This window comes from Symsagittifera roscoffensis, chromosome 3, assembly GCF_963678635.1.
Source record: "Symsagittifera roscoffensis chromosome 3, txSymRosc1.1, whole genome shotgun sequence".
Classification (NCBI taxonomy): Eukaryota; Metazoa; Xenacoelomorpha; order Acoela; family Convolutidae; genus Symsagittifera; species Symsagittifera roscoffensis.
The window spans coordinates 34,529,926-34,555,665 of record NC_087064.1 but is presented as its reverse complement, the minus strand read 5'-3'; the positions used below and the strand labels follow the sequence as shown (position 1 = coordinate 34,555,665).

The 25,740-nt window shown below is 35.4% G+C and overlaps 3 protein-coding genes across 3 annotated transcripts in view; all 3 read left to right on the top strand.

The window, feature by feature from the left end:
* The window catches only part of LOC134842670 (vesicle transport through interaction with t-SNAREs homolog 1B-like), a 543,554-nt gene that overhangs the window by 194,482 nt on the left and 323,332 nt on the right, over nucleotides 1–25,740 (top strand). The window lies entirely within an intron of this gene.
* LOC134842672 (mitochondrial import inner membrane translocase subunit Tim10 B-like) overlaps nucleotides 1–25,740 on the top strand; it is a 532,474-nt gene that overhangs the window by 194,478 nt on the left and 312,256 nt on the right. The window lies entirely within an intron of this gene.
* The window catches only part of LOC134842568 (gamma-aminobutyric acid type B receptor subunit 2-like), a 47,172-nt gene that overhangs the window by 14,662 nt on the left and 6,770 nt on the right, over nucleotides 1–25,740 (top strand). The window contains exons 2-10 of the mRNA XM_063858962.1: nucleotides 7,858–8,152; nucleotides 8,546–8,716; nucleotides 9,121–9,287; nucleotides 16,040–16,299; nucleotides 17,011–17,188; nucleotides 20,763–21,104; nucleotides 21,661–21,818; nucleotides 22,377–22,592; nucleotides 24,941–25,085. Coding sequence (XP_063715032.1) covers nucleotides 7,858–8,152; nucleotides 8,546–8,716; nucleotides 9,121–9,287; nucleotides 16,040–16,299; nucleotides 17,011–17,188; nucleotides 20,763–21,104; nucleotides 21,661–21,818; nucleotides 22,377–22,592; nucleotides 24,941–25,085 — 1,932 coding nt within the window. The remainder of the gene's footprint in view (nucleotides 1–7,857; nucleotides 8,153–8,545; nucleotides 8,717–9,120; nucleotides 9,288–16,039; nucleotides 16,300–17,010; nucleotides 17,189–20,762; nucleotides 21,105–21,660; nucleotides 21,819–22,376; nucleotides 22,593–24,940; nucleotides 25,086–25,740) is intronic.

Sequence of the window (25,740 nt, the reverse complement as noted above, 5' to 3'; positions counted from 1 at the left end):
TCATCTGTCGTTTTTTTCTTGATCTGATTTTTCTCGTATGTTTTTTTGCGCTCTTTTCTTCACTACTACTTCTCTATGCAATCAAATTAATTTAAAAAAAGGTTTTCTATTTTTTGATTTTTAAAATGAATTTTAAAGTTTTTGCTCTCTATAAACGTGTAATTAACTCAAAAAGCTCGCTTCATGAGCTTCATATGGACTTAAGTTTGTGATTTTTTGAGTTTTTTCAACATGGATTCTCTAATAAAAACGCGTTGCATGGTTTGATTCACTTTGAATCAAGTGCGGATCTAGGAATCTCTCGAGGGGGCGGATTTTCAAAAAAAAATTTGATACTTTTGTCGACTTTTTTTTAGGTCGATTAAATTGATTTTCTGAGCTCTCCCAAACCACTCTAAAGGGCGTAGTTTGACCAAAATTCTGGGCCGCAGGCAAATTTTTGAAAAAAGAACAGGCCAAAAGGCGTTTAGTATATTTTGGCGCCAAAGGTGCATTTAGAAAAACTTTAAAGTCAGTCAGCCAAAAATGGATATCTCAAAATAGTACAAAGAGGGGACCCTTTGGGTCGGCAGAGGGTCGAATCCCTGAGGAAAAGAAGCGCCCCTCTCCCCCGTCCCCCCCCCCCTAAATCCGCTACTGCTTTCAATAATTATTCAGATTCCCAGCGGGTTTCTTTGTAGACAATTTTATAACAAACTCATATGTTCGGCATTAACTTAATTTTGAAGAGTCGTTTTTAATGAAGAATTGCAAAGCCCTTTGAGACTAGGTAGTCCTAGGTGAACCGGAGGTCTACCGTCTGGCTTTATTTATTGCAAAAAAAAATCTTTTTGCAAAAAAAAATTAGAGAAAAATACCTTCACAAAATGTAAAATATCTAGAGAATGTGAAAAGCAGAGCTAAAAAACGACTGGATGTATTATGATGTTAAAATGAGTACCAAGGAAGGCTTTTTTCTGCTTTTCATTTAACAGCTACATCCTTAAGTTCAAAATACGACGAACTTTTATTCTATTTTCTTTCCTACTTGGTTTGTTTATAATTCCCATTATTAGTTGAGACTACCCATTTTTTCAGTATTCAGTTCAACTGACAGTTTTGACTTGTCTTTCAAATCTTTGTTTTTGTCATAAACGACACGTCAACAGACGAACTGAATTATACTCCTCCCAACTTATTTAATGAGCGCAACCGCAGGGACTTCGGACTTGAAACCTATTTCATGTTCAGCTATAGTTTCCGTTGTGAATTTGCGAAATTTCTATACTCTGATAAAATACCAATGGCCTAAAATATTATATGAAGCGAGGGGCAGCCTAAATTTTGGGGAAAAAAACAAACAAATATTTTCATTTGAGGGCCTAGCACTTTGACTGTTCCGAGTGCCATTTAATGTCAGTAAAAAGGTCTTTGATAAACTATTTTGATAAAGTTTAGAAGCGATGTTTACTAATCTATTAAACCAAATTGCTAGCCTCAGTTCAGCTTGGAATGATTTCAGATTGGTTGGAAGCCAAATTAGATCGCCGTTTATACAATTAAGATGTTATTCATAAGGATTTAGAAAGTATGGACCTAATGTTCTTGAAGTATAATACCAGTACTAGTACAACTATGTTCTACTTTACAATTTAGTATCGCATGATACTACCGCTGGTTATTAGTCCAGTTATTGTTCCGACTTTCGTAACGAAAGTAACGGAATATTTGTGCTGGGGTGGGTTTTTTTTTCTTCGGACAAATTTCGACTTTTTAACTAGCAATTTTTGACGGAAATTTTTTTACACCAGTCAAAAGGTATTGTTGTCCTGAGCTTAAATTTGAAAAGATATATCACTTGAAATCATTTTCCATAGTTATATGGGTTTTTAAAGATTGCCATTTTTGGCCAATTTGGAACAATTGACGCGCGATATATTTCGCGCTATTAACGCGTAAGCGGAGATTTAGTCCGTCTTAGAAATTGTTCCAAATTGGTTGAAGGAAGCTAATTTGCCATGATTGACTTGTTACAAGGAGCAAAAACTATCCTTTTGTACTTTATTCGTGGTGTGGGTTGATGGTGGATTGTAGGTTGACTGCCTCGCCCGGATACGAGCAGTCTTGTTCTACTTTAAAGGCCATTTTTTTCCTACCAATAGTGATCCGATTCAAACAAGTTTTTTTGCAAAAATGAAAACATCGACTCTTGACTTAAAATGTAAGATCATTTTTTGTGAAGTTTTGAAAGTTAAAAACTGCCAATTTGGCCAAATTCTGGAGCATTTCATGCGCTTTTCGAAGGTACTATAATAATTTAATAATCTTGCGTGGCAAATTATCCCGCCCCACGAAATGTATTGAAATTGCTTGGTCGTCTTAATGTCGTACGGCTCAAATTTTCATACTCAATCTTTGAGATTTTCCAAATAAATTGTTTTTTTTGCAACATATATTCGCTACCAAAAAAAGGCAGTCGAAACATTCAGGGAATCGGCCTGATGCACGAGGAGCAGTCTTATTTTGTTTTACGTTGATGGATGTGCCTTCACTAATTTTAAGCGCTAAGAAAGTAAATCTCATTTTTTCTAGACTAAGAGAACTAGCCATGTGAACGCAAAAAATAATACGGTATTCGGTTCGTACTGCTTCGCTCCGCTGCCTTTTGAATCGAAATGATCTTTATAAGGCTTATTCAACATTTGGTTTAATGATTTTTAATTATTTCTTTCAATTTTAAATAACTTTTTTTGTTGAAACCTTCTCTCACAAGCTGTTTTTAGTTGCAAGCAGCTTTAAGTTGATTTTTCGTATTTTTCTTTTGCTGAGTTGTGTACAAAAAGTAGCGAAAAAATTAAAACGCATCAAAAACAAAGTCTTTTTCTCACTTTCAGTGGTGGAAAAGTAATGTTAATATTATGAGCAGTTTTGACAAAAACCGTGTTTAGCTGATATGTCAAAGAAACAGATAGTCGATGATGAGAAAAGTATACAATGTATCATGCACTGAAATTCTATATGACGCACTGAAAAAGCGAAAGTTACATTTTTGGAAAGTACATTTTCCGATTAGTTTCTCATTTACAAATTTAGTAATCAATTATATTGTTTGAATACTAAGACTTCTATGATCAATCATTGATTCAATCTTAAAAAACTTTAAAACTTAAAGACACATCTCAATATATCCAACAGTTTGACATTGAAGTTGCAGCATTACTGTATCGAACGATTTTTTGTTCCGACTTTCGATACGAAAGTAACGGAATATTTGTGATCGGGGTGGGTTTTTTTTTCTTCGGACAAATTTTGACTTTTTAACTAGCAATTTTTGACGGCATTTTTTTACATCATTCAAAAGGTATTGTTGTCCTGAGCTTAAATTTGAAAAGATAATTCACCTGTGATCATTTCCCGTAAAGTTATGGGGTTTTTTAAAGATTGCCATTTTGGCCAATTGGGAACAATTAACGCGCGATATATTTCGCGCTATTAACGCGTAAGCGTAGAGTTAATCCGTCGTAGAAATCGTTCCGATTTAGTTGAAAGAAGCTTATATGCCATATTTGATTTGTTACAAGGAGCGAAATCTATCCTTTTGTTCTTTTTATGGCGTGTGGGGGGATGATTTTCATAAAAGTGTTCAAACTTTAGAAAAAACAAATTTTCATTTCGTTCAATACATTTAATTTTTTAATGTTATTACTGCTCCATAAACCTTAAAAGGCAGTCGGAACACTCAGGGTTTTGCCCTGATACGAGCAGTCATTTGTTTTTTTCTTTGCAAAAATTTAATTTATTGCTTAACGTTTTTTTGACGTGCAGTTACTATGCGAAGGTGCAAGGACAATTAAACATGGGGGCTGCGTAGTCATTTAGTGCCGGGCGAGAAATTGATGGATATGGTGAGAGTCTATGCAACAAATTTTTTGTCATTCAACTAACAGTTTGTATGTAGAAACTGCAAAAACTTTGCTGAGTAGGTTCAGAATATGAGTTGGATAGACGAAGGCAACATTTTTGGAAAAATTATTAGGGCATTAAAAAAACTTAAATGAGAAAATGAGATGTAATGGAGTGTAATTTTCTTTTTAGTTTTTTAGCTTCCAAACATTTGTTGCAGCTTATTTTTAACCCAATTAGACGTGTAAAATTAATATATTGATCAGTTACAATGACGAAATTTGATCACAAAGATCCTTTACCAGACTGTTTGCACCAGGGTGGAACCCTGAATATTCTGAGAGTCCATAGAAGTCTATGAAATATTTTTGATTCAAAACATTGAGAATAATTCCAAGCAAAAACAAACAAATTCAGCCAACAGGCTACGCAAAGCTCAAAAGGATATATTCGGCCTAAGAATTTCATTACAAAGACAAAAATTTTTATTTTAAGCTAATTTGAGACAATTTTGGGGCCGGATTAAATTGCTACTCAGGCGCTGATTGCCACGAGGTATTAAAATGTCCATAGCGACAATTGGTCAAAAGCAATCTTTTATATCAATTCAAACTGCGAGAATTCGTCGCAAACAATTGCCATAATTAAAAAAAATCTCCTATCCAAATAATAAACAAGACTGATCGTATCAAGGCGAAGCCCTGAATGTTCCGACTGCCTTTTATGGTCTATGAAGCAGTCATAACATGAAAAAAAATGTATACAAAAAATGAAAAAATTTCTGAAAAAATTTTGGGATTTTTTGTGAAAACCATCCCCCCACACGTCATATAAAATACAAAGTGATAAACTTTGCTTTTAGTAACAAATGAATTATGGCAAATAAGCTTCCTTCAACCAATTTGGAAGGATTTCTAAGACGGATTGAGTTTTCGCTTACGCGTTAATAGCGCGAAATTTTTCGCGCGTTAATTGTCCCAAATTGGTCAAAATGCCAGTCTTTAAACCCCCATAGTTTTACAAAAAAAATTCACAGGTGAAATATCTTTTCAAATTTGAGCTCAGGACAAAACAATTCTGTCAAAAGGGCCAGTTAAAGTTAGAAAGAAAGAAAAAACCCACCCCGAGCACAAATATTCCGTTACTTTTGTATCGAAAGTCGGAACAAAAGTATTGAAAGTGGAGTACCTTTAGAATGATGTTAAAAAATTCCGTCAAAAATGCCAATTAAAAAGTCGAAATTAGGAAAAAGAGCCGACTTTTCTATACCCAACTAGTAGCCCAAACTTCTGATATTGATTCCTAATAAGCCTATTTTTCCTTTTCCCCACCTCACGAAAGCAGCCCGCATGCCAATTTTTGTAACAATCGCACATAAAAAACAAAAAAATTACTAGCAAGAAATCCCAAGTAAGGGGAGAGGAAAAAGAAACCTTAAATTAGTTTCACTTGTTTTCTTAGCATTTCATGAATAAAAAAATTCGAAAACAGATGCTATTTTGCCAATGGGGAAAAATGTTCACTCAATTTTTTTGCCTTCAAAAAAGTGCCGAACAATTTTATTCAAAGGAGGTCTCAAAAATTAATTCTCTTCACCAAAAAAATCATTGACTGGCTAATTATAATTAGTTTTACGGTTCAATCAGGGACTCAAAAAATGTTTTGATTGCATATTTCACGCTTTGATTAAATGCACACAACCAAGTGCATATAAGTACAACCTCCACTGTACTTTGAAAATAGGCAGTCCAGATTGAGGAACAACCTCTTTTCCTTCCGCTCCCTTGATTCTCTTTAATATCATCTTTTCTTTTGACCTTCTGGATTATTTTATCAAAATGAGCAACTGATTTTTTTTTGTTTTGCTTTCAACTTCTTGATGAATTGAGTAAATTTGCAACCTTTCAGTTCCCCTTAACCTTTTTAAATAAAAAGATAAGCACCAGCCCCTAAAATACCATTCAGGATGATGCTTAGGAAACTTATCGTTCTTCAGTGTACTTAGTTCCTGACAAACTGAAAACCCCTCACCTTAACTACTGTCACCTCCGTCATTTTTCAGGCTGATTTTAAAAATTTTTAGCATTGCAGACTGTTTAAACCATGACACAGCGAACCAATTTAATTCATCGAAGTTTTGCTTAGACCCCCTAAACACACCCCATAACCGGCACTTTATTTTTCCGCTACAACAGATGAATATTAGTAAATTAATTGATTTAAAAGTGCAGCGGAAATGTAGGGTACTCGAATTGATTATGGGTTTCCTTTTAAACAGAGAAGAAAGCTATAACTGTTTTCATCGGCGCCGATTCCCACCTCCTATAGAGTTAAACCAGCTTAACGCTTATCTACGGCTGCTAATGCGCAGGTCAATTCTGCCCGCTGCACAGGTCAAAGTGCCAGAAGAACAGCGTGAACAAAGTTAAATATTAACACAACGCAATTTTTTTTAGTCTCACAAAGTGTATCATATTATATGGTATTATCCTTTTCGAGAAGCTTTATGTTAGCGAAAATATCTTGTAATCATTTCACGATGAGGACCACATAAAAGGCTCCAATGGGGCTTCCATGTCCTGCCCCTTTGTGAAATCTGTTCAGGCTGTTAACGCTTACGCGTGAACTTTTTTTGATCCCAACATGAACTGACGTGTTTGTTTGCTTTTACATTGGAAAAATCCAGAAAATCGTGACGGGTTAGCCTGCTTCAACACAATTGTTGCCTGCCGGAGAAATTTTTTGCAATAAGTGCCTTCTGATAAGATTGGTATATGTTTTTTTTGCAAATTCTTCGGGTTGATTGTAATGTTGGTAGAGACTATTATGAAGTTTTTACAAAAAAAAAGTGACAGTGACTAATCATTTCTGCGCCTTGCAACCATTTGTGGTCTCATTTGCCATGACTAGCAAAGCTTAAGAAGCGAGACTATTCATGACTTTTTTTTTAAAAAAAAGAACTAATTGCTGAGCCATAGAACAGCAACCCTCATTTCTTAAAAACTAAGACGATTTATCTTGAATAGGTATTCATCTTTTAAAGACTGAAGTCTCCTAAAGATGAATAGCGAGATGATCTTATGAGATAAAATATGAAATACGTCTATGAATAACATTAAAAAGTGTTATTCATAGACACACTCTTTAGTGGAGACACAAGTGGATACAAGTCTGCTAGAATTTACTGACTCTTTTGTGCCCGCTGCTGCTGTACTGAGTAGCCGTCTTGGCTGTAAGAAGTATAAGAAGAACGTCCCAAGTATTGAATTACTTGAAAGACGCATCGTAGTAGCGGAGCCCTAGAGCGAAAAGAAGGGACGGATTGGTGTCTTTTTCATAATATAATGGAGATATAATTGGATACAAATTAGAAACGAAGACAGCGGTCGAATTGCACTGAGCTGGAACGTGTCGCAGCCCACCTTTTGATGAACCATTAATGAGCAAAAGTCTTCTTTTATGACCAGTGAAGCACTAAATGTTCCACTTGCCCTCTGGAAAACCAACCAATTGTCTAAATACTTATGTTCAAATGTCATCTTATGTCATTATATTGTTCTGATAAATCTGCCATTCATAAATGATGCGTCATTTAGGATGTTCCGGCAGATCTATGCTGGAGGTTTTGGGCTTGATATCTTTTTTTTTCTTCAGATAATGAGATTTTTAAGGTCATCTTTTTACAATTTTTGGCGGTGCCTAAAGCCTGAAAATGATTTCCCTAGTCATTGAAAGCTTATGTACTACCCAGCTTTAGTTAAGGTGGTTAGACTGAATAGAATGCACTTCGGACGGTGAAGAGGTCATTTGAAGAAAATGCATTTGGGTTTTCTTGTGCTCCTAGATATGAACTTACCCAAACAATCAAGAAAACTGCCATTAAAAATATGTCCGTCGCATAAAAAGACATCTTGTGTTGTTTTAGAAAAGCATCCGTTACAATGCGAAGCCTGAGTCTTGATGATGTTTGTTTAGGCGCAATGAGCATTTTGATTCTGATTCTGGCTATTTTCATACCACTTGCAGAGCAAACCCGATTAGCCAATTCTCCTACGATGAATGAAAAAACTCCTCGAAATAACACGACCGATATCAAAAGCATATCACTCGTGATGATGTACGCGGGCCGGAACAGTACCTGGAAAGATGGCATCTCGAACCTGATCTCGGCAGAGCTTGCGGCGTCGGATTTCCGTAGTCGAGGCGATTCCGAGGGAAATCTGAAAGTGAACATCATCCCTTTCGACGGAAATTGCAGCTCATATCTCATGTTAGCTCATTTCTTAAAACTACTTGACTTTATGATGGAAAAAAAGTTTTTTCTTCTCGGTCAAATTCTTTCAAAAAAGGCTCAAAAACGTCAATTTCATGAATTTTCTAGCGATGCTGAAATTTCTGGCAAAATAGGGTCAACATACGCTTTTAGATGTGTTCGAAAAATCAAAGTTGTCTACCTAAAACACGCAGGTCAATATTTTTTTGAAAAACTGCCCATCCCCCTCAAAAAAACCTGCGCACGCCGCTGACTAAAACCCACATGTTTCGCTGTGGTGGTGATATTCGGTATGGTAAAAAAAATGGCACAAAATTATGCTTGACGCGTTCCGTAAAAAGCTCCTATTCAGATTTTTGTGTGCATTCCTGAGTGGTTTTGTTTATTTAGGCCAGATAAGTTTGAGGAGTTGAGTGGTCTTCTGAAGCGGCCAGAGGTAAAGGGGGTGATTGGACCAGAATGTTCACACCACTCCAACGGGGTAGTGTCCTTCTTCGCTCACCCCTTCTTCCTACAGAGTGGATACCAGAAGCCATTCCTCACACCCTCAGCAACATCGAGGTAGGGGAGGAGGGCTTCTAAAATGGAGAAATAGTAAATTAAGATACTTAAGAATTTAAAGAGAGACTTTAAAAATTAGAGAGAAAAAGGAGTGGTTATGCTGACTTCGAGTTTGTTTTTGCGAGAGGAGGGAGCGATTATTCAACATTTTATTGCAGTCTGAATTGAATTCACGTTCTCTCCATTTTCGTACCCTATTAGACAGTTCAGTCAAAACTTGATGCTTCAAACTGCTGAGCAAGAAGATATTTGAACAATAAGTTATGGGGTAAAAAAAATGTGTTCAAGTTTTCTGTAATTTTGCTGAATCTTCAAATTATGAGAGATGAATGCTTGAACAGCCAATAATACAAAAGCCATGTCACGCAAACAAAACGCCCAAATTAAAGTACATTTTGACCTAGGGACTCGTTCTACTTGGGTCCGGGGGAGTCGCAGCTGTTTGCCCAGTTGGTGCCCCGAGTACAGCAGACACAGGCACTGAGTGTGAAGATAGCCCACAAGTTTAACTGGAGGAGGTTCGGAGTACTCCACTCTATGCAGACACTGCCATGGGTGAAGACACTCGAAGGTGAGCTCATACGAACAAGAATAGTGCTGTGCAAGTTGCACAGTTAAGTTGCTCCGACCACAATAGTCATCTAATTGAAAGACAAAATAGGAGACAAAAAAAAATTAAAAAGAACTGAATGATAAAGCAACAATCTTCATCTTATTTAATGTTTTTTTTCCTTTAAAATCGAGAAAAGTATCACAGAATGCTCGCACAGCAGAAGAAGTTTATTTGAAATTAAAAATTTGAATTTCAAAATTTGAAATTCAATAAAACATTTGACCAAAAACTTAAAAGTAGGCGCGTCTCTAAGATTTTCCTGTGAGTGCCTTTTTTCGGTCGACCCTATTGATTTTTTTTTCTTCCAAAATATTATGAAGTTCATATTCCACCAAAGTTCTGCTCAGCAGGCAAATCGTTTTTTAAACGTGTCAAAAATGCCGTTTTTCAGGCACCTTTGAATATATTTGAACGACCAATTTTGATGTGGTAAAATAGTACCAAAGTGAAACACTTTCAGTGACCTTTCGAGGTCGAATCTCCGAGGGTCAAACCTCTCCTCTAAAACTACTGCGTTGTCTGCTACTTTTTCTAGCGTAGGGTACTCAAAATTAAGTTAATCTTCCGTACAAAGATATTGTTTTTATCCTAGACAAACAGTAGAATTGTAAAATAGGTCCTCTAGCCATTTCCTCAATCAATGATGATAAAACTTTACAAGTGCGCGGAAAAGTAAAATCAAATTAAAAGTGGTCAAACTTTTAGATCAAATTTTTTCTACAGTTTTCTTCATTTTAGACAGCTAGTTCTTCAAATTCAATGTTTTCACAAAACGCTGCTTTTGGGATCAATGTACATAATGATACCTTAAGAGTAAGACAATTGTTGAGAATTGCAGTTGTTGTTGTTCCGAAACGAAAGTAACGGAATGTTTGTGCTCGGGGGCTTTTTTCTTCAGAAAACTTCGACTTTCTAACCAGCTATTTTTGACGAAACTATTTTATATCATTCAAAAAGTATTTAATTTCTGAGCTTGATTTTAAAAAGATATTTCACCTCTGATCTTTTTTCGTAAAGATTCGGGGGTTCAAAAATTGCCAATTTGGGACAATTAACGCGCGATATATTTCGCGCCATTAACGCGTAAGGATACTTTATATGGCGTGTGGGCTGATAATTTTTGCAACAAAATCTCAACAAAACAAGACTGTTCGTGTCAGGGTAAAGCCCTGAATGTTCCGGAAACCTTGCAAGGTCTATGGAGCAGTAATAGCATGAAAAAGTTAAATGTAATAAAATAAAAACAAGTTTTTTTAATCTGAGATTTTTTGCAAAAATCATCCCCCCACACGCCATATAAAGTACAAAGTGATAAATTTTGCTTCCAGTGACAAATTAAAATTGGCAAATAAGCTTCCTTCAACCAATTTGGAACGATTTCTAAGACGGATTAAATCTCGGCTTGCGCGTCAATAGCGCGAAATATATCGCGCGTCAATCGTCCCAATTTGGATAAAATGGCAATCTTTAAACCATAACTGTACAAAAAATAATCACAAGTAAAATAGATTTTGAATTTAAGCTCAGAGTAACGGTACCGTTTGAATGATTAAAAAAAATTTGTTAAAAAAAACCTGGTTAAAAGTCGATATTCCGTTACTTCCGCTATTGTATTTCGTTTTATTTTTCTTACATTTGATTTTCTCATGTTATTGCGGCTCCAAAGAACTTAAAAGGCAGTCGGAACATCCAGGGCTTCGCCCTGATACGAGCAGTCTTGTTCCGACTTTCGTAATGAAAGTAACGGAATATTTGTGCTCGTAGTGGTTTTTTTTTCAGACAGATTTCTACTTTTTAACTAGCCGTTTTTGACAGAGTTTTTCATATCATTGAAAAGGTATTGTTGTCTTGAGCTTACATTGGAAAAATCATTTTACCGCTGATCATTTTTTGTAAAGTTATACAGGTTTAAAGATTGCCATTTTATCCAAATTGGGACACTTGACGCGCGATATATTTCGCGCTATTAACGCGTAGCGGAGATTTAATCCGTCTTAGAAGTTGTTCCAAATTGGTTGAAACAACTTTGATTGCCATAACTGATATGTTATTAGGAGCACTTTGTACGTTATATGGCGTATGGGGGAATGATTATCACAAAAAAAGCTTAAATTCAAAATAAAAACTTTCGTTTTATTTCATTACATTTTTTTTTCAATTTTAATAATGCTCCATAGACCTTAAAAGGCAGCCGGAACTATCAGGACCTCGCCCTGATACGAGCCGTTTTGTTTGATTTGTAGACCTTTTTCTCTCAGTTCAATTTTCCTCAAATTTTAATTTAAAAGACTGTCATCTTCAGTTCTACAGTTCTAATGTTTTCATAGGGGTTTTAGAAAAGATGCTTTTAAAAACAATGTTGAAAAAATTTGAGAAGCCATCAAGCGCCAAAAAAACTACAAATTGAGTAGTAAGTTGCCCAAAAAGAGCCCGAACGAAAAGGCCAATTTTTCTGAAAGAATGGCAAGCGAAGCAATCATTTTTTGCATAAAAGATCTTTTTATGGTTGCAGCAGAACAAAAACCTAAATGACAAGCCTAAAATGTGTCCACAATTTTTTTCAAGAAATCACTCCCACATCGGTCAAACAATTCTTTACGATTCTTAACAATTCTATGCGTTTAATTTTTTCTAATTTCAGCATTTGAGAGGAAAATGAACTTAATTGTCGGTTGCAAGTCGCCATGCCTCGAAGCAAATCTTAAGCCGCTGCTTTTCTGATAAACAGACTGTACAGACTTATCAAGTTTTTACACAGGACATACGTTAATTTTCTGTTTCCGCTGAAGCCGCCTGCCGACTCTTTCCTATCATTGGCTATCGATTTTGATTCGAGATAAACGGTTTTCATTTTCCTCAATTAATAATGAATGCAAAAAATAGCATAGAAAGTAACCAGGTGACGCAAAAGAGCCTAAGCTGTAAGGATCTAGCTTTGTTGAATAGTCTTAACTTTCCAATGGAAGCGCGTTGGCAGCTCAGTTTGAAACTAGTTCAAGTTTTCTTGGTTTGTTCATTTCCATGGTTTTTTCATTATTGCTTTCTCAAAAGGTTTTCGTTTTTTATGGTAAGGCGATGGCGTTTTCAAGATATAGAACAATTTTAGGGTGGTCTTATATCGCTAGAGACAATGGCCTTTTTAATAAAAATTCGGATTACTTTTTGGACAACAGAGAGAATTTGTAAAACACCTCCCCACCAAAAGTTAAACTTATCAAGTGCTACAATGAATACCATATGATAAATTCAATTGGAGAGTAATCCTTGACGCCGCACGAACGAAGCGGGAAAACAAAACAATTTTCAGCAATTAATTTGAATCTTCGAGTATGAGGACTATATCTTCCCGCACTCTACACGACGGCGGTGTATTGAATAGCATAAAACTCGACTAGCCTAAAATATCTTTGAAAATCGAATTAACTATCATAAAAACCGATGACTATCAAATTTAAAAATGGCTATGCAAAAAAATCACAATTTCATCATAGATTTCACAATTTGCTCGTTCATCAGTGATTGGTTCAAACCATTACAGGACGGGATGTGACTGATCTTGAGTTCTGTGCTGAGGATTTCATTAGATTCTTGATTGCTTAATTTCTTAAGCGTACAGTTTTCTATTTCTCAGAAAAGCGAGTTTCTTTTTGACTGTGATATTGTTGTTGTTTTCTATCTCCGAGAAGTAAAGCTAAAAAAGTGATGCTAGTCGATACAATTTTATGTTTTCAAACTTTATTGCCAATTGAGTTTTATGCAAGTCTAGTGGTCACCTACAAAACCAAAAACCACTAACCGCATCAAAGAAAAAAGTTTAAAAATCAATTGATTTCTATGTTGACTTCAGACAACAAAAGGAAATAAAAAATCGATTGTAATCAATTGTTCTTGTCACATTTTAAATTAGTTATTATCAATCAAATCGAATAAAATGGATTTTTCACCTAATTTTTGTTCCGTGTCGTGCAAAACTTTTGCATTTATAAAATGAGTGAAGCAGAGTTTTTGCAAAACGAATTTACCGCATATTCTATTTCTATACTTAAGACTTCTCAAAAGTTTAGCATTTTTAGTTTAAGTAGCGAAAACGACATTGTGAACGTTGAAGTGCTCTTCAAAGATGCAGTTTGTGCCTCAAATATTACGGAAGGTCAGAAGAATCCGACACAAAACCCGAAGCCAGCAACCGATTTCAACAAGTCTCGATTCAAACTGCCTGTTTATAGCATGTAAAACATGAATGGAGAGAATATCCTCCTTGAAGACTCGATGGTTCCGACAGGCGGTAAACAGTTTTTTGTGTTCTCAACTAACGAAAACATCGAAGTCTCAAATTCTCATGGGAACTGATTTGTTGATGAAATTTTCAAAAAACTGTCCTGATAACTTCCATCAAGTAGACACTGTCCACGGCTTTGTAGATTGAACAACTTTTTCAGGTATAAATGCCCTTGTCTCCGATAAACTACAGGAAACCTGTAACGCTGTCTGGTTAAACTTGAAAGCAGAAATAGTTTCTCTCAAATCAGTTGTGATAGAATTTGAAATAGCTTGCATCAATTTTGTGGGTGGCAACTTTTCGAACCATATGGTAAAAACAAACACTCGAAAGCTGCAAAAGCTGAAGACATCAAGAACTATTTTGAGGAGAGCTTTTTAGGCAAAGGAATCTGAAACTAGGCCGGTGATGAATCTCTAATTGACATGGATGTGTGGAATGTTTTTTTTTGCAGGACCATTGACAACCTCCCCAAGACAAACAAGGCTTTTGAAGGATTTCACCGTGGCTTGGAATCCATGCTTCAGATGTCAAATCCTGATATTTGGAAAGTCATTGAAGCCATTCAGAGGCAGCAGTTACTGCAAACGTTTAGTTTCTCTCGAACGCCGCTCAAAAAAAATTCCAAGAAAACTCGGAACAAAAACTACACAAGATAGAAGGAAAACTTAATCAATATGTTTTTTTTCTGTTAATTTTTGTCATCGTTTTATTCAACTTTTCGTGTTTAATTTTTGTTTAATTCGAATGGGAGAGATTTTAAACTAAGAACTAGGGGATACTGTCCGAGGAGTATTTGGTCCTATGGGGGATTTAGTGCTGGGTTATGATGTCCGTTGGGTTTTGTCCTAGAGGATTTCATCCTGGTGGATTTAGTCCGCCAGCAACTTTTGTTCCGCCTTTCGAAGAAATATAGGTAATATTTTTGCTCGGGTTGCTTTTGTTCTCCAGAAAAATGTTGATTTTTTAACTAGCTTTTTTAAAAAAATTTGTATCAGTTGAAAAGTACTTTTGTTTTCGCTTAAATTCAAAAAGATATTTTATATGTGATCTTTTTTGTTAAATTTTGATGGTTTTGGGTTGCCAATTGGTCAATTTGGGATAAGTTTTGCGCAATATTTTTCGTGTTATCAACGCGTAAGGGGAGATTTAGTACGTCTTAGAATTCATTCCAAATTGAGATGAGGCATGCTATTTGATTTGTTTAATACTTAGCTATGCGCTACATGCGTTATTTTGTACTTTGCATAGCGTGTGGGGTGATTGTTTTTGCAAAACAAATCTAAATTTAAATATATGTTTCATCATTTTTTTCAAAGCGAGCACATCTCCATAGACTTAGAAAAGCAGTAGGAACATTCAGGGATTCGCGCATGTTATTATCTATTGTTTATTACGAGCAGTCTTGTTATTTGCTTACGAGCCAACTCGTTGATGCTTTTTTATTTGTAATAGTAAAATAGTTCTTTTTTGATTGATTATAATAGAGTACTTTTCATTTCTGTAGACAGTGACAATAAAACTCAAATTTTAATTGATGGAAATCCAGTGCTGTAGTTAAATTTTTCGCGTTGTCTTTTTCTATAGAGTCTAGTGAAAAGCGAAGGTTTCTTGTCCCTGGGTATTTTGGGTGAGAGTATAAAGTTTCCCCAGTTTTTGAACAAGAACTGGTCCAATTCTTTCTTCTTACATATTGATACAGACAATGCGGATATCTCTGTCACGTGTATTACTGATGATTCGGTGATTCACGAGTTGTAACGGTTACCAAAATTATGTGACTGAGTTTTTCTACAATTTTGCACAGGTTAATAACTGAGTTTTCATTGATTGAAAATGTTTATAGATTTGGGGGTAATTTTGACCATATCTTTATGCTTACCAGGGCGACTCAAGCAAGGAAGAATTTTAAGACACGAATGTTGCAGTAGGTATGAAAAAAGTTTTGTCACAGTAGGTAGCCATAATGAGCCAAATAGCGAAAACTATGTACCATGCCAATCCCGACTATTTAATTCAAACTAATATTTCTGAGAAAGTCCTAACACTCTTCATTATCTAGGGCTTTCAATTACGACTAATATCGACAACAGATAAGAGGCAAAAATTATCATGAACAGGTACCGAAACTTTTTATACTAATAAAATATTTAAGTTTTTCTATTATGATAATATTATATTTTTTTTGTGCTACTTATTGGAAAACTTCAAATAGATTCTATTATAGTTGACACAAATCATGAAATTAAATCGATGTAAAATTGTTTCTTTCTCAGTGCTGGTTGATATTACACTCGAAGATAAATGTTGCAAACTCAACAACCTTTGCCACTCCAACATTCGAACCTCAAAAAGCTTCTCTAAAAATCATATTGTAAAAAGATAAAATTCAAAGGAAACATCATTTATTTTGGCCTAAATGTGTGTTCAGAGGTGATGGAGGGTGGACTAGTCGCCAGTGTGATCCAGCAGGACGGTCTCTCTCCCAAGGCAATCCGACGCCAACTGCAGGTGTTCCTGGACCACGACATCCACGTCTTCTTCCTCCTCCTTACTTCGGACTGGGAGGTTCTCTGTCTGGCAGCTGAAATGGGACTGATGGGAGGCTCGAATGTCTGGTTCGTGGATGCATGGCTCTGGCACATCATCAAGGCACAAGTCAACCAGTCGTGCACTCCTGAACAAATACAGGTAGAGTTTATTCTGGATTGTTCGAGGCTCAGAAAGAAAGTTATTGAATTAGAATTATATACATCCTTAAAATCAGAGGTTTTTCTCGAAAATAAGAAACATGGAAAAAAGAAAGCTTTTAAATTTAGTCTTCTCGATTCTTCCTTATACCCCCCCCCGCCCTGCACGATAATCATTTTAATGGTGATAACGAGTGGTTTTGCAAGTTTAAATATGAAAACCAAATCTGTTTGATATGGCTTAAATGGTCCGGATGTCAATTTTCAGAACAATCCGACAATGTGAACAAACATTTTACTTGGAAAATTTGCAGGTGGGAAAAGGAACGAGAACCGTCTTTTCTAGTTGTACCAACGATTATTGCCACACTATAACTTATTGACTATTATTGTCGTTCAGACAATCAGTGGTTCATACAACATCGACATTTTTCCGCCTAACTTTTGAAGTTGAATTTTAGATCTACACACTAAGCCGCAGGTTTTCTGTGCAAAATGAAATAAAACTACATAACTTTATAAATGTTTAATAAATATTTTTTGAAGCCAGTGAAGTAAGAAAACGTGATAATGATCAGATGATTGACTGTGCAAAAAAATCGGTTCAGACTTTTTTCTAGGTCAGTCATCAGAAGTAATCAGTTCAGATTAAAGACCTATTAAATTACTTTAGGTCATACTAATGTTACCGTCAGCAATTAATGATTTCTAGCTGGTATATGACTCCAACCCTCTGATTGACGTGCAGGAGTGGAGCAAGAGTGAAAATTCAGGAGGTAACACCAGATCCGGTTTTTCTTCCTCTCAAATAATTGGCAGAATTGGGACCCGACTGGCCCAAATGGATATCAAGCTCCCTGCCAGTCGCAACCCCTCCTGGGATCTGCTGGGTGGGTTTAATATTTGTCAAACTCGACCCTTCAGTTTATCGAAAACAAAATCACCATGTCTCAAATTTCGACATTAATTCTTCTCCCCTCCCCCTAATTAATGTCAACCACTTCGACAGAGAAATAAAAAGTACAATAACAAAAGAACTTTTTATTATATGTTATTATCGTTTTTTATGAAGAATTTTTTCAACAATATTGACACCGTTAGCTAATTTAAGAAGACGACACCCTCAGGATATTGACACTCTCCACTTTTGAATTATTTTACGGTATCAAATTGTGCCAAATTTTGCCAAATTTACAAAAAATGAAGTTCCTGTTTGATAAAAACAGGTATTATGAAAAGGTATGGGATTCGATTTTCTTATTTTTTTGAATTATTTTTGAGACATTTTGGAAAATTTTTTCACTTTACGCAGAAGTTTTTGATTTTATCCAAGCCAACTTTAGCGAGCGTATTATAATATTACTTATTGTTTACTAAACTAAAGCGCAAAAAATGGTGCTATTTTTGGTAATATTTTAACGGCTTTTTGATAGCATAAGCTTTGTTATACGATTAGAAGTAAGTTAACACAAGTGATGCAATTTTATTTCAAATAATCCAACTTGTTTGAAACGCAGTAAATTAACTGAAAATTGAGTTTCAGAAATGTTTTAATTCAATACATTTTATGCGTTAATTTTTTTAACTTTCGAAAAAAGCAACGGAACAATATGGTCGGGGTTTGTTTTTTCTGCACCCAAATTTTGACTTTTTAACTTAGAATATTGGACAAAACTTTTCATCATCTCAAAAAAATTATTGTCCTGAGCTCAAGTTTTGAAAATTATTTCACCTGAGATTATTTTATTTTTTGTAACTTTAGAGGGGCTTAAATTTTGCAAATTTGGCCAATTTGGGATAATTAACGCACGATATATTATGTGCTAGTAAAGCGTAAGCAGGCCTTTAATCTGTCCTAGAAATCGTTCCAAATTAAATTACGTCATGCTATTTAGTCTAGATAGTACTTTGCCATATGAGAAATATATCATTTTGTATGTTGCACAGAGTGTGAGGAATGGTTTTTGGTTTAAAAAAAATCCTGAAAAAAAATTGAATTTGTTTTGAACAATTAATCAGTTATTTTAAAAGCAAAAAGCGAGCACTACCCGATAGAGGTTAAAATGCAGTTCAGTCGAAGCAGACCGAGCTTCCCGCTGATACAAGCGTTCCTGTTTGGTTTTTTTTTTTTTTCCAATTGATATACGACAATTAGAGTAAATGACTTTAGTTTGTTATAGTCCAAAATATTACTTGTAAAAAATGTGTTTACTTATATTTGGTGCAATTTTTGCAGCATTTTATTGGAAAATTATAAGCATATGTAGCTGTTTTACTGGTGGATAGTTTTTCGTTTTGAAAGCTTATTTTTACCTTTTTTCTTCTCATCTCTTTATTTGAAAGCTAATTTTCTCACTCGTGTTTGCGGAGAACAGCTTCAATTTTATGCCAAAAAAGCGGTGACAACGAAGAGACTCTAGTGGCTGCAATAACTTACGCATTTCGTATTCCGCATCAATACAACCTATTCAAGAAATATCAATAAGTGCCTCCAGTTTTAGCTGGCTCCTAGTGCCATTTTTGACCACTTTTTTGGGCCACAGTTTTTTCAAAAAGATTAAGAACTGCCTTGTTTGCTGGTTTTCTCATTAATTTGACTGTCCGTTTGTTTTGCCTTACGAGGGGTTTAGTGGGGTTTCAAGAGATCTCAGAAGATATTTCTGGCCTATCTTACACAAGAGTCGATGAATCACCTCACCCTCGCAAAAGAAATATTATATAGGGGTGAAACTTAACCTTGAGAGATTCAATTTTTTCTTATTTCCATATAAGGTATAAGGCCTCTTGAATTTTGCGACGCCTAGAAAAAATTGTTCCAGGTTGCCTTTTTGTGCCATTAGGCTCCCCAGAATCAGGTTTCCCAGGGATCGATTTGAATTTCCGAATCAGGGTTTTGCTTTTTAAGATTTATGTTTTCACAATTGATGGGAGAATTTGGACGTCAATAAGTGCTTTTTTGTTAATTATCCTGAAAGCGAAGAAAAGAGAAGGGATTAGGTTTGACAAAGCATGTCACAATTTGAAGCATAATTTTCAAATGGGGAAGCCTTGTTGCCATTTTTGACAGCCAATAGAGCTCAAGGCTTTTATATTCAGTCGTGAATTGAGCCGTAATTTTAAAGGCAATAAACTTTCAAACTATTTTTGTTCCGACTTTCGATACGAAAGTAACGGAATATTTGTGCTCGGGGTGGGTTTTTTTTTCTTCAGACAAATTTCGACTTTTTAACTAGCCATTTTTGACGAAATTTTTTTTATCATTCGAAAGGTATTGTTGTCCTGAGCTTAAATTTGAAAAGATATTTCACTTGTCATCATTTTTCCTAAAGTTACGGGGGTTTAAAAAGTGTCATTTTGGCCAATTTGGGACAATTAACGCGCGATCTATTTCGCGCTACTAACGCGTAAGCGGAGAGTTAATCCGTCTTAGAAATCGTTCCAAATTGGTTGAAAGAAGCTTATTTGCCATAATTGATTTGTTACAAGGAGCGAAATCTATCCTTTTGTACTTAATATGGCGTGTGGGGGATGATTTTCATTTAAAAAAATCAAATTTTAGAAAAAAAAATTTTCATTTTGTTTTATTTCATTTAATTTCTTAAATGTTATTACTGCTCCTTAAACACTAAAAGCTGTCGGAACATTCAAGGCTTCGCCCTGGTACGAGCAGTCTTGTTGTTCCGACTTTCGGTACGAAAGTAACGGAATATTTGTGCTTGGGGTGGGTTTTTTTTTCTTCAGACAAATTTCGACTTTTTAACTAGCCATTTTTGACGGAATTTTTTTATATCATTCAAAAGGTATTGTTGTCGTGAGCTTAAATTTGAAAAGATATTTCACCTTTGATCCTTTTTCGTAAAGTTATGAGGGTTTAAAGATTGCCGTTTTGGCCATTTTGGCCATATAATTCGCGCTATTAACGCGTAAGCGGAGATTTAATCCGTTTTATAAATCGATCCAAATTGGTTGAACGAAGCTTATTTGCCATAATTTGTTTGTTACAAGGAACGAAATTTCTCTTTTTGTACTTTACATGGCGTGTGGGGGGATGATTTTCAAAAAAATTCAAATTTGAGAAAAAAAATTTTTCATTTTAGTTTATTTCATTTAATTTTTTTATGCTATTACTGCTGCTCCATAAACCTTAAAAGGCAGTCGGAACATTCAGGGCTTCGCCCTGATACGAGCAGTCTTGTTTTATTTACATGCGATTTTTCCTGGTGAGCAAATAAATGCTTCATGGGGAGGATAAATGAAAATACACGAGATTTAACATTCGAATTTTCTTCAAAAGACTTCGAATCTGCTAAAAACGAGGTCCACAAAAATTAGAAGCTATTTGTAGTCCGATATGCATACATACTGTTAGAACTAAAAATTTTCCTTTATTTTAGTTTTTGGACATACAAATAATTACACTATAGACAACTAAATCAAAACCATTATTCGAATCTTTTCTTTTAGCTTATGACTGTGTATGGTTAATGTCTCTGGCGGTAGAGGCCGTGCAGTCTCGTTGTGGTATCACTACCACTACATCAGATTCCACTGCAACTGCCTCCCCCCTCGATGAATGCAAGGGGGAGTGGGCTGACCTAGTGTTTGGCCAGATGCACCGGATTGAGTTCGAGGGAGTTTCGGGGAGGGTGGGGCTGGAGGACTACCAGACCAAGTACCCCCAGGTGAGGGCGTTCTATTTCCAGAACTGGACAGATGCGAGACAGCTGCTGACTGCCAGAGAGGATGAAGTCATTCTCAAGGAGGATTTTGACTGGAGAGACTGGAAAAACTCCACACAGATACTCGGTACGCATGTGCAATCTAGAAAAGAATGAGCCAATGTTGACAGGCTGAAAAACATTGGGCGGATTTTCAATTGGTTTTCCAAGTTTTTCCAAAACTCTTTAAAAACTTTATTTGTGCGCGTCAGGCAAATTTAGCAAAAGTTTTTACTGAGAAGTTGCGTTTTTTGGCGCGCTCTCTTTCCTCTAAATTAGTATGCATTGACGCCAAAGGCGCATTCACAAGGAATTAAGGGTGAGTCGGCCGATATGGTAGCATAGTTAAAAAATGAAATATGAATTAGCCTGTTTTTTTGCCTGATTTTGACCAACTCAAGAAAAGCTTGTATGTAATCACGTTTTCCATCATTTTGAAGCCTTTTCAGCCGTGAACCTGTTACCAAAAAAAAATTGTCTCAGTTTCCAGAAAAACTGGTCTAAATTTTTGCTGCCTTCATTAACTTCATTATAGTTAATTAAACCAAAACCAATTCAGTTTTCTTCAATGATCTCGGTAGCTATCAGAAAACAACCAACCAGTTAGAAAAAAAATCAGAAAACTATGACATTTTTATTTCAAGACCATACAGTGCGCGTGGAAGTCGTGCGTCGGAATGAGACTGAGCAGATTGGACTGGTCATGGCCCTGTGTGGCAACTCTGCCTGTCTCATCATGACCGTGCTGTGTGTGGCCCTATTAGTATTCAACTTCCACTTCAGAAACCAGAAGCTCATCAAGGTTAGTTTCAGTTGAAATACCAAAGCAATCAGCAATACCATCAAGAACAAAAGATGTATTTAAACTACCAAGGTCTCAAGCAGGGGTTAATTTAGACCCCCTTACCAAAAGGTCCCTCCTTTAAACACCCTCAAAAGGTCCCCCCCCCTTTATTATTTTTGGCATCCAATTTTATGAGTTGTTTTTTTTTTCCAAAAAATTTCGCGTGGCCCTGAACATATGGTCAAAACAAGGTCTTTCTAGTGTTTGATCGACCCAAAAAAAGCTCCGCAACAAATTGGAAGAGCGGCCAAAGATGGTTTTGCGATTAAATAAAAACTTTTAGCAATGACGAACTTTTAAATATGAAGAAATAACAACAAGTGCACATTTTTTCTGAATTTTTTTCCATATTGTTTTTTTGGGATTTTTCTAAAATATATGTCAGACCTTACAGTTTAATTTAAATGAAAAGTTAAGCTTTGTAATTGTCTCGTTGTAAGCAACTTTGTTTCATCGAAAACACAAAAAGTCGAATTTAATCAAAAGACTTCATTTTCAGCTGTTACATTTTTTCAGATGACGTCACCCACAATTAATAACTTAATCCTGCTGGGATCGATTTTGATCTACACGTCGACTGTGTTGTCATCTGCCAGTGCATTCACGACTGACCGAAACATTCTTTCGGTTTGTTGTCGGGTAGAGCTGTGTCTCGTCTCTCTCGGTTTCACTCTCGGCTACGGATCCCTCTTCAGCAAAACTTGGAGGATATACAAGATATTCACAGACCGGGTATTTCAGCCTTATGACTACCGAAATTACAAACTTAGCTAATATTAATGTTAAGATCGATGTTATTTCAGACATTTTTTGAAAGTAAACATCTTCAACCAAATCTGCAGATGAGTTGCAAACTTGTTATTTAGTTCTTAAATTGCAGAAATTGAAGTGTGATTAGCCTATATTTTGACCGTAAGGCCGTGTTCAAAAAAATTGAATTAAATGTAAATCAATTAATAGATTGAAAGAAAAGGCAATTAAAATATAAAACGTGTTTTCGTTCGTCAATTTCGTTTTGTTTTGTTCAATTATGAAAGCCTATTTTCACCTGAAGGGAAACCGGTTTGATTGATTAAGTTGTTTAATTTCTCGTTTTCCATCATTTTGAATGCGCAAAGAACAACTTTAAAAAAAAATTCAAGATATGGCACGAATGTTCTGACATCCTCTCTAATGTTTATCAAATTGGCATTCAACCGAATTACTTGCATTCTTCGGGGAATAAACTTGCCTTACAGTTTCCTAATTGATCCAAATTTTAAAAGAAAAAGAGACAATTTTGTTCCCTTTGTTTTCGCAAAAAAAAACTTTAATTATCAAAATAAAACCTTTGGCAATTTTTTTATCGTTACCAAATTAGAGATGTCGATTGCTTGAGGTCAATATTAAAATATATATATCTGCGAGCTCAAACTAATTATTTGGAACTTTATTTGCTAATTTTTACGCTGAGCCGAAATTTATGTAAGCATAAAAATACGAGCCAAAAAAAAACGGTTTCGAAAAAATTTGATGCATAATGTTGTTCCGACAAGTTTGTGACCAAACACAAAATCCAATTATTAAAAAATTATAAAACATTACAATTGATGTTAGTATTTTAAAATCAACGTCGTGTTTTTGAAAGAAACGTAGTATTATTAAAAATGATGGCTGAAGGTGGTATTTGGAAAAAAAACGAGTGAGAAAAAATTATTGAAGCCATTCAGAGGCAGCAATCACTGGAAACGTTAAATTAATTCTCTCAAATAAAACTCGGCGAAAAAAATGAAAGAAAGATAGCTGTGGGAGGATAAAGAGAATTATATGCTCTGCCACTTTTTAGAAAGAATTGGATTATCTCAAAGCCATAGCTATTAACTTGTCCTTTTAGTTTTTAGTCTTTAATCTATTTTTTTTTCTGTTAATTATCTTTTAGTTTAACTTTTAGTGTCGCATTTTTGTTCAGTTTCAATGAGGGGGATTTTAAACTGGATTCTGTTCTAGAGGATTTGATCTTGGGGGATTTTATCCGATGGGATTTCGCCCTGGAGGATTTAGTCCACCAGCAGCCATTTTGAATCAGTATGTGCGCATTGAAACGTTTTAAGTGTAAGGTTTTTTTTCTACTTATTTAGTTTGTAATTTTGCGTATACGGTAGAGATCAAAACATTGGTTGCGCTTGATTGGATATTACAAATGCGTTCACTGCTCTCAATTTTCTACATTGTTACGAGTTTTTGAAAAATGTACAATGCTTAAAAACTGAGAAAGTTCATTGTGAGTAGAATTTTAAATGTTTTTTTTTTGCGTAAAGTTTTCCATGTCAAATTTTTTATGTAGTCAGTGAGTTTATCTGGCTCAAAAAATTATTTGAAATTGAGTTCAAGCTAATTAATTGATCTGATGATTTAAAAAAAATGAATCTTTCTCTTATTTGGTGACAGTCGAAAAACTAGGGTTTTGTCATGTATTGTTCTTAAAAGATTGAAAAATGGCAATTTTTGAACAAAGAAAGGAACGATGAATTTAGGAAAAAAATTCCTAGTTTTACTCGAATGCATTCTTCAAAAGTTGTCACCAACTTTTACAGAAGAAAAACATCAAAATTGGCGTAAAAGTTCCGCTTTTAGACATACAAGAAAATGAACTTACAAAAATTTGAACGATACAGCAAAAACAGAGCGTTAAAAGAAAAAAAAACTTTAAACGAAACTTTGATCAAATCTCTGCGACTTTTGATTTCTAAATATAAATTATGACTATTCGTATTAGTGCCAATAATTGCACTACTTGGAAAGAATTTAATCTTTTGGTTTGACCTCTTGTCAGACACTTGCGGCATCCCATGTGCGAAAAAGTAGCAAACAACATGAAGTTTCTATCTGTTTTCAGAGTCAAATGTTAAGCACTTCTGTTAAAATATGTGTGGGCCTATCAGCATAACGAATATCCTTTTAATTAGATATCATAATAAAATGTCCTTGTATTATGTAAAATTAAAAAGTTAAAATTAAAACGATGTATTTGGAGAGTTTTGATTGGTTAGGAGTGTTCTGTCCATCGGATCTTTGTCAGGAAAACAGCCCCTTTTTTGTAGGGAACGAAGAGTGGGGGCAATGTGAGAGTGCGTGACCAGCAGCTGTTGATGTTTGTGCTGGGGTTCACCTGCTGTGAAGTTCTGTTTCTTCTGCTGTGGATGTTCGTGTCACCATTGGGGCTGCAGGAAAACATGGGTTCCATTGGTAACTAATAATATGGGCACAAAAATACTAGAGTTATAAGCGGCTTTTCGACCCCCCCCCCCCCCCCCAACATGACGAAAACGAATCATCGATTTAGAAGGTTTTGTACGCATACCAAATGTTATTTGAATTGAATAGTTACTACGTATGCCAAAATGTCTCTGCTGTCTCTGTTGATGTGAACGTAACTCATGTAGTTTAAATAACAGGTGGGGGAAATGGTAAAAAGAGCCGATATTTCATATAAACACCATTATGCTGATGGAACCTAAACACCATTTCATATAAACACCAATGTTGATGGAACTCGCCAGGCAAGGTAATCACTCAGATCCATTTAGTCCTCATTCACAAATTTGTACAATATCTTCTTAAAAACCCATGAGTTTTATGTTTACGCAAAAGTAAGAAAGAGAGCCGCGAATATGCACTTTTGCTCTTTCGAAGAAAAGCGGAATATTTATGCTTGGGGTGGTTTTTTCACTCAGTGAAACTTCTGCTTTTTACCTAAGAGTTTTGACGAAATAATTTTATTTTGTTAGAGATATTGGTAGATCTTGTTTTCTGGAGCTCAAGTGTAAAAAAAATCACATAAGAATCACAATTTGGCCAACTTAGGATAATTAACGCGCAATATTATACATTCTTATAACAC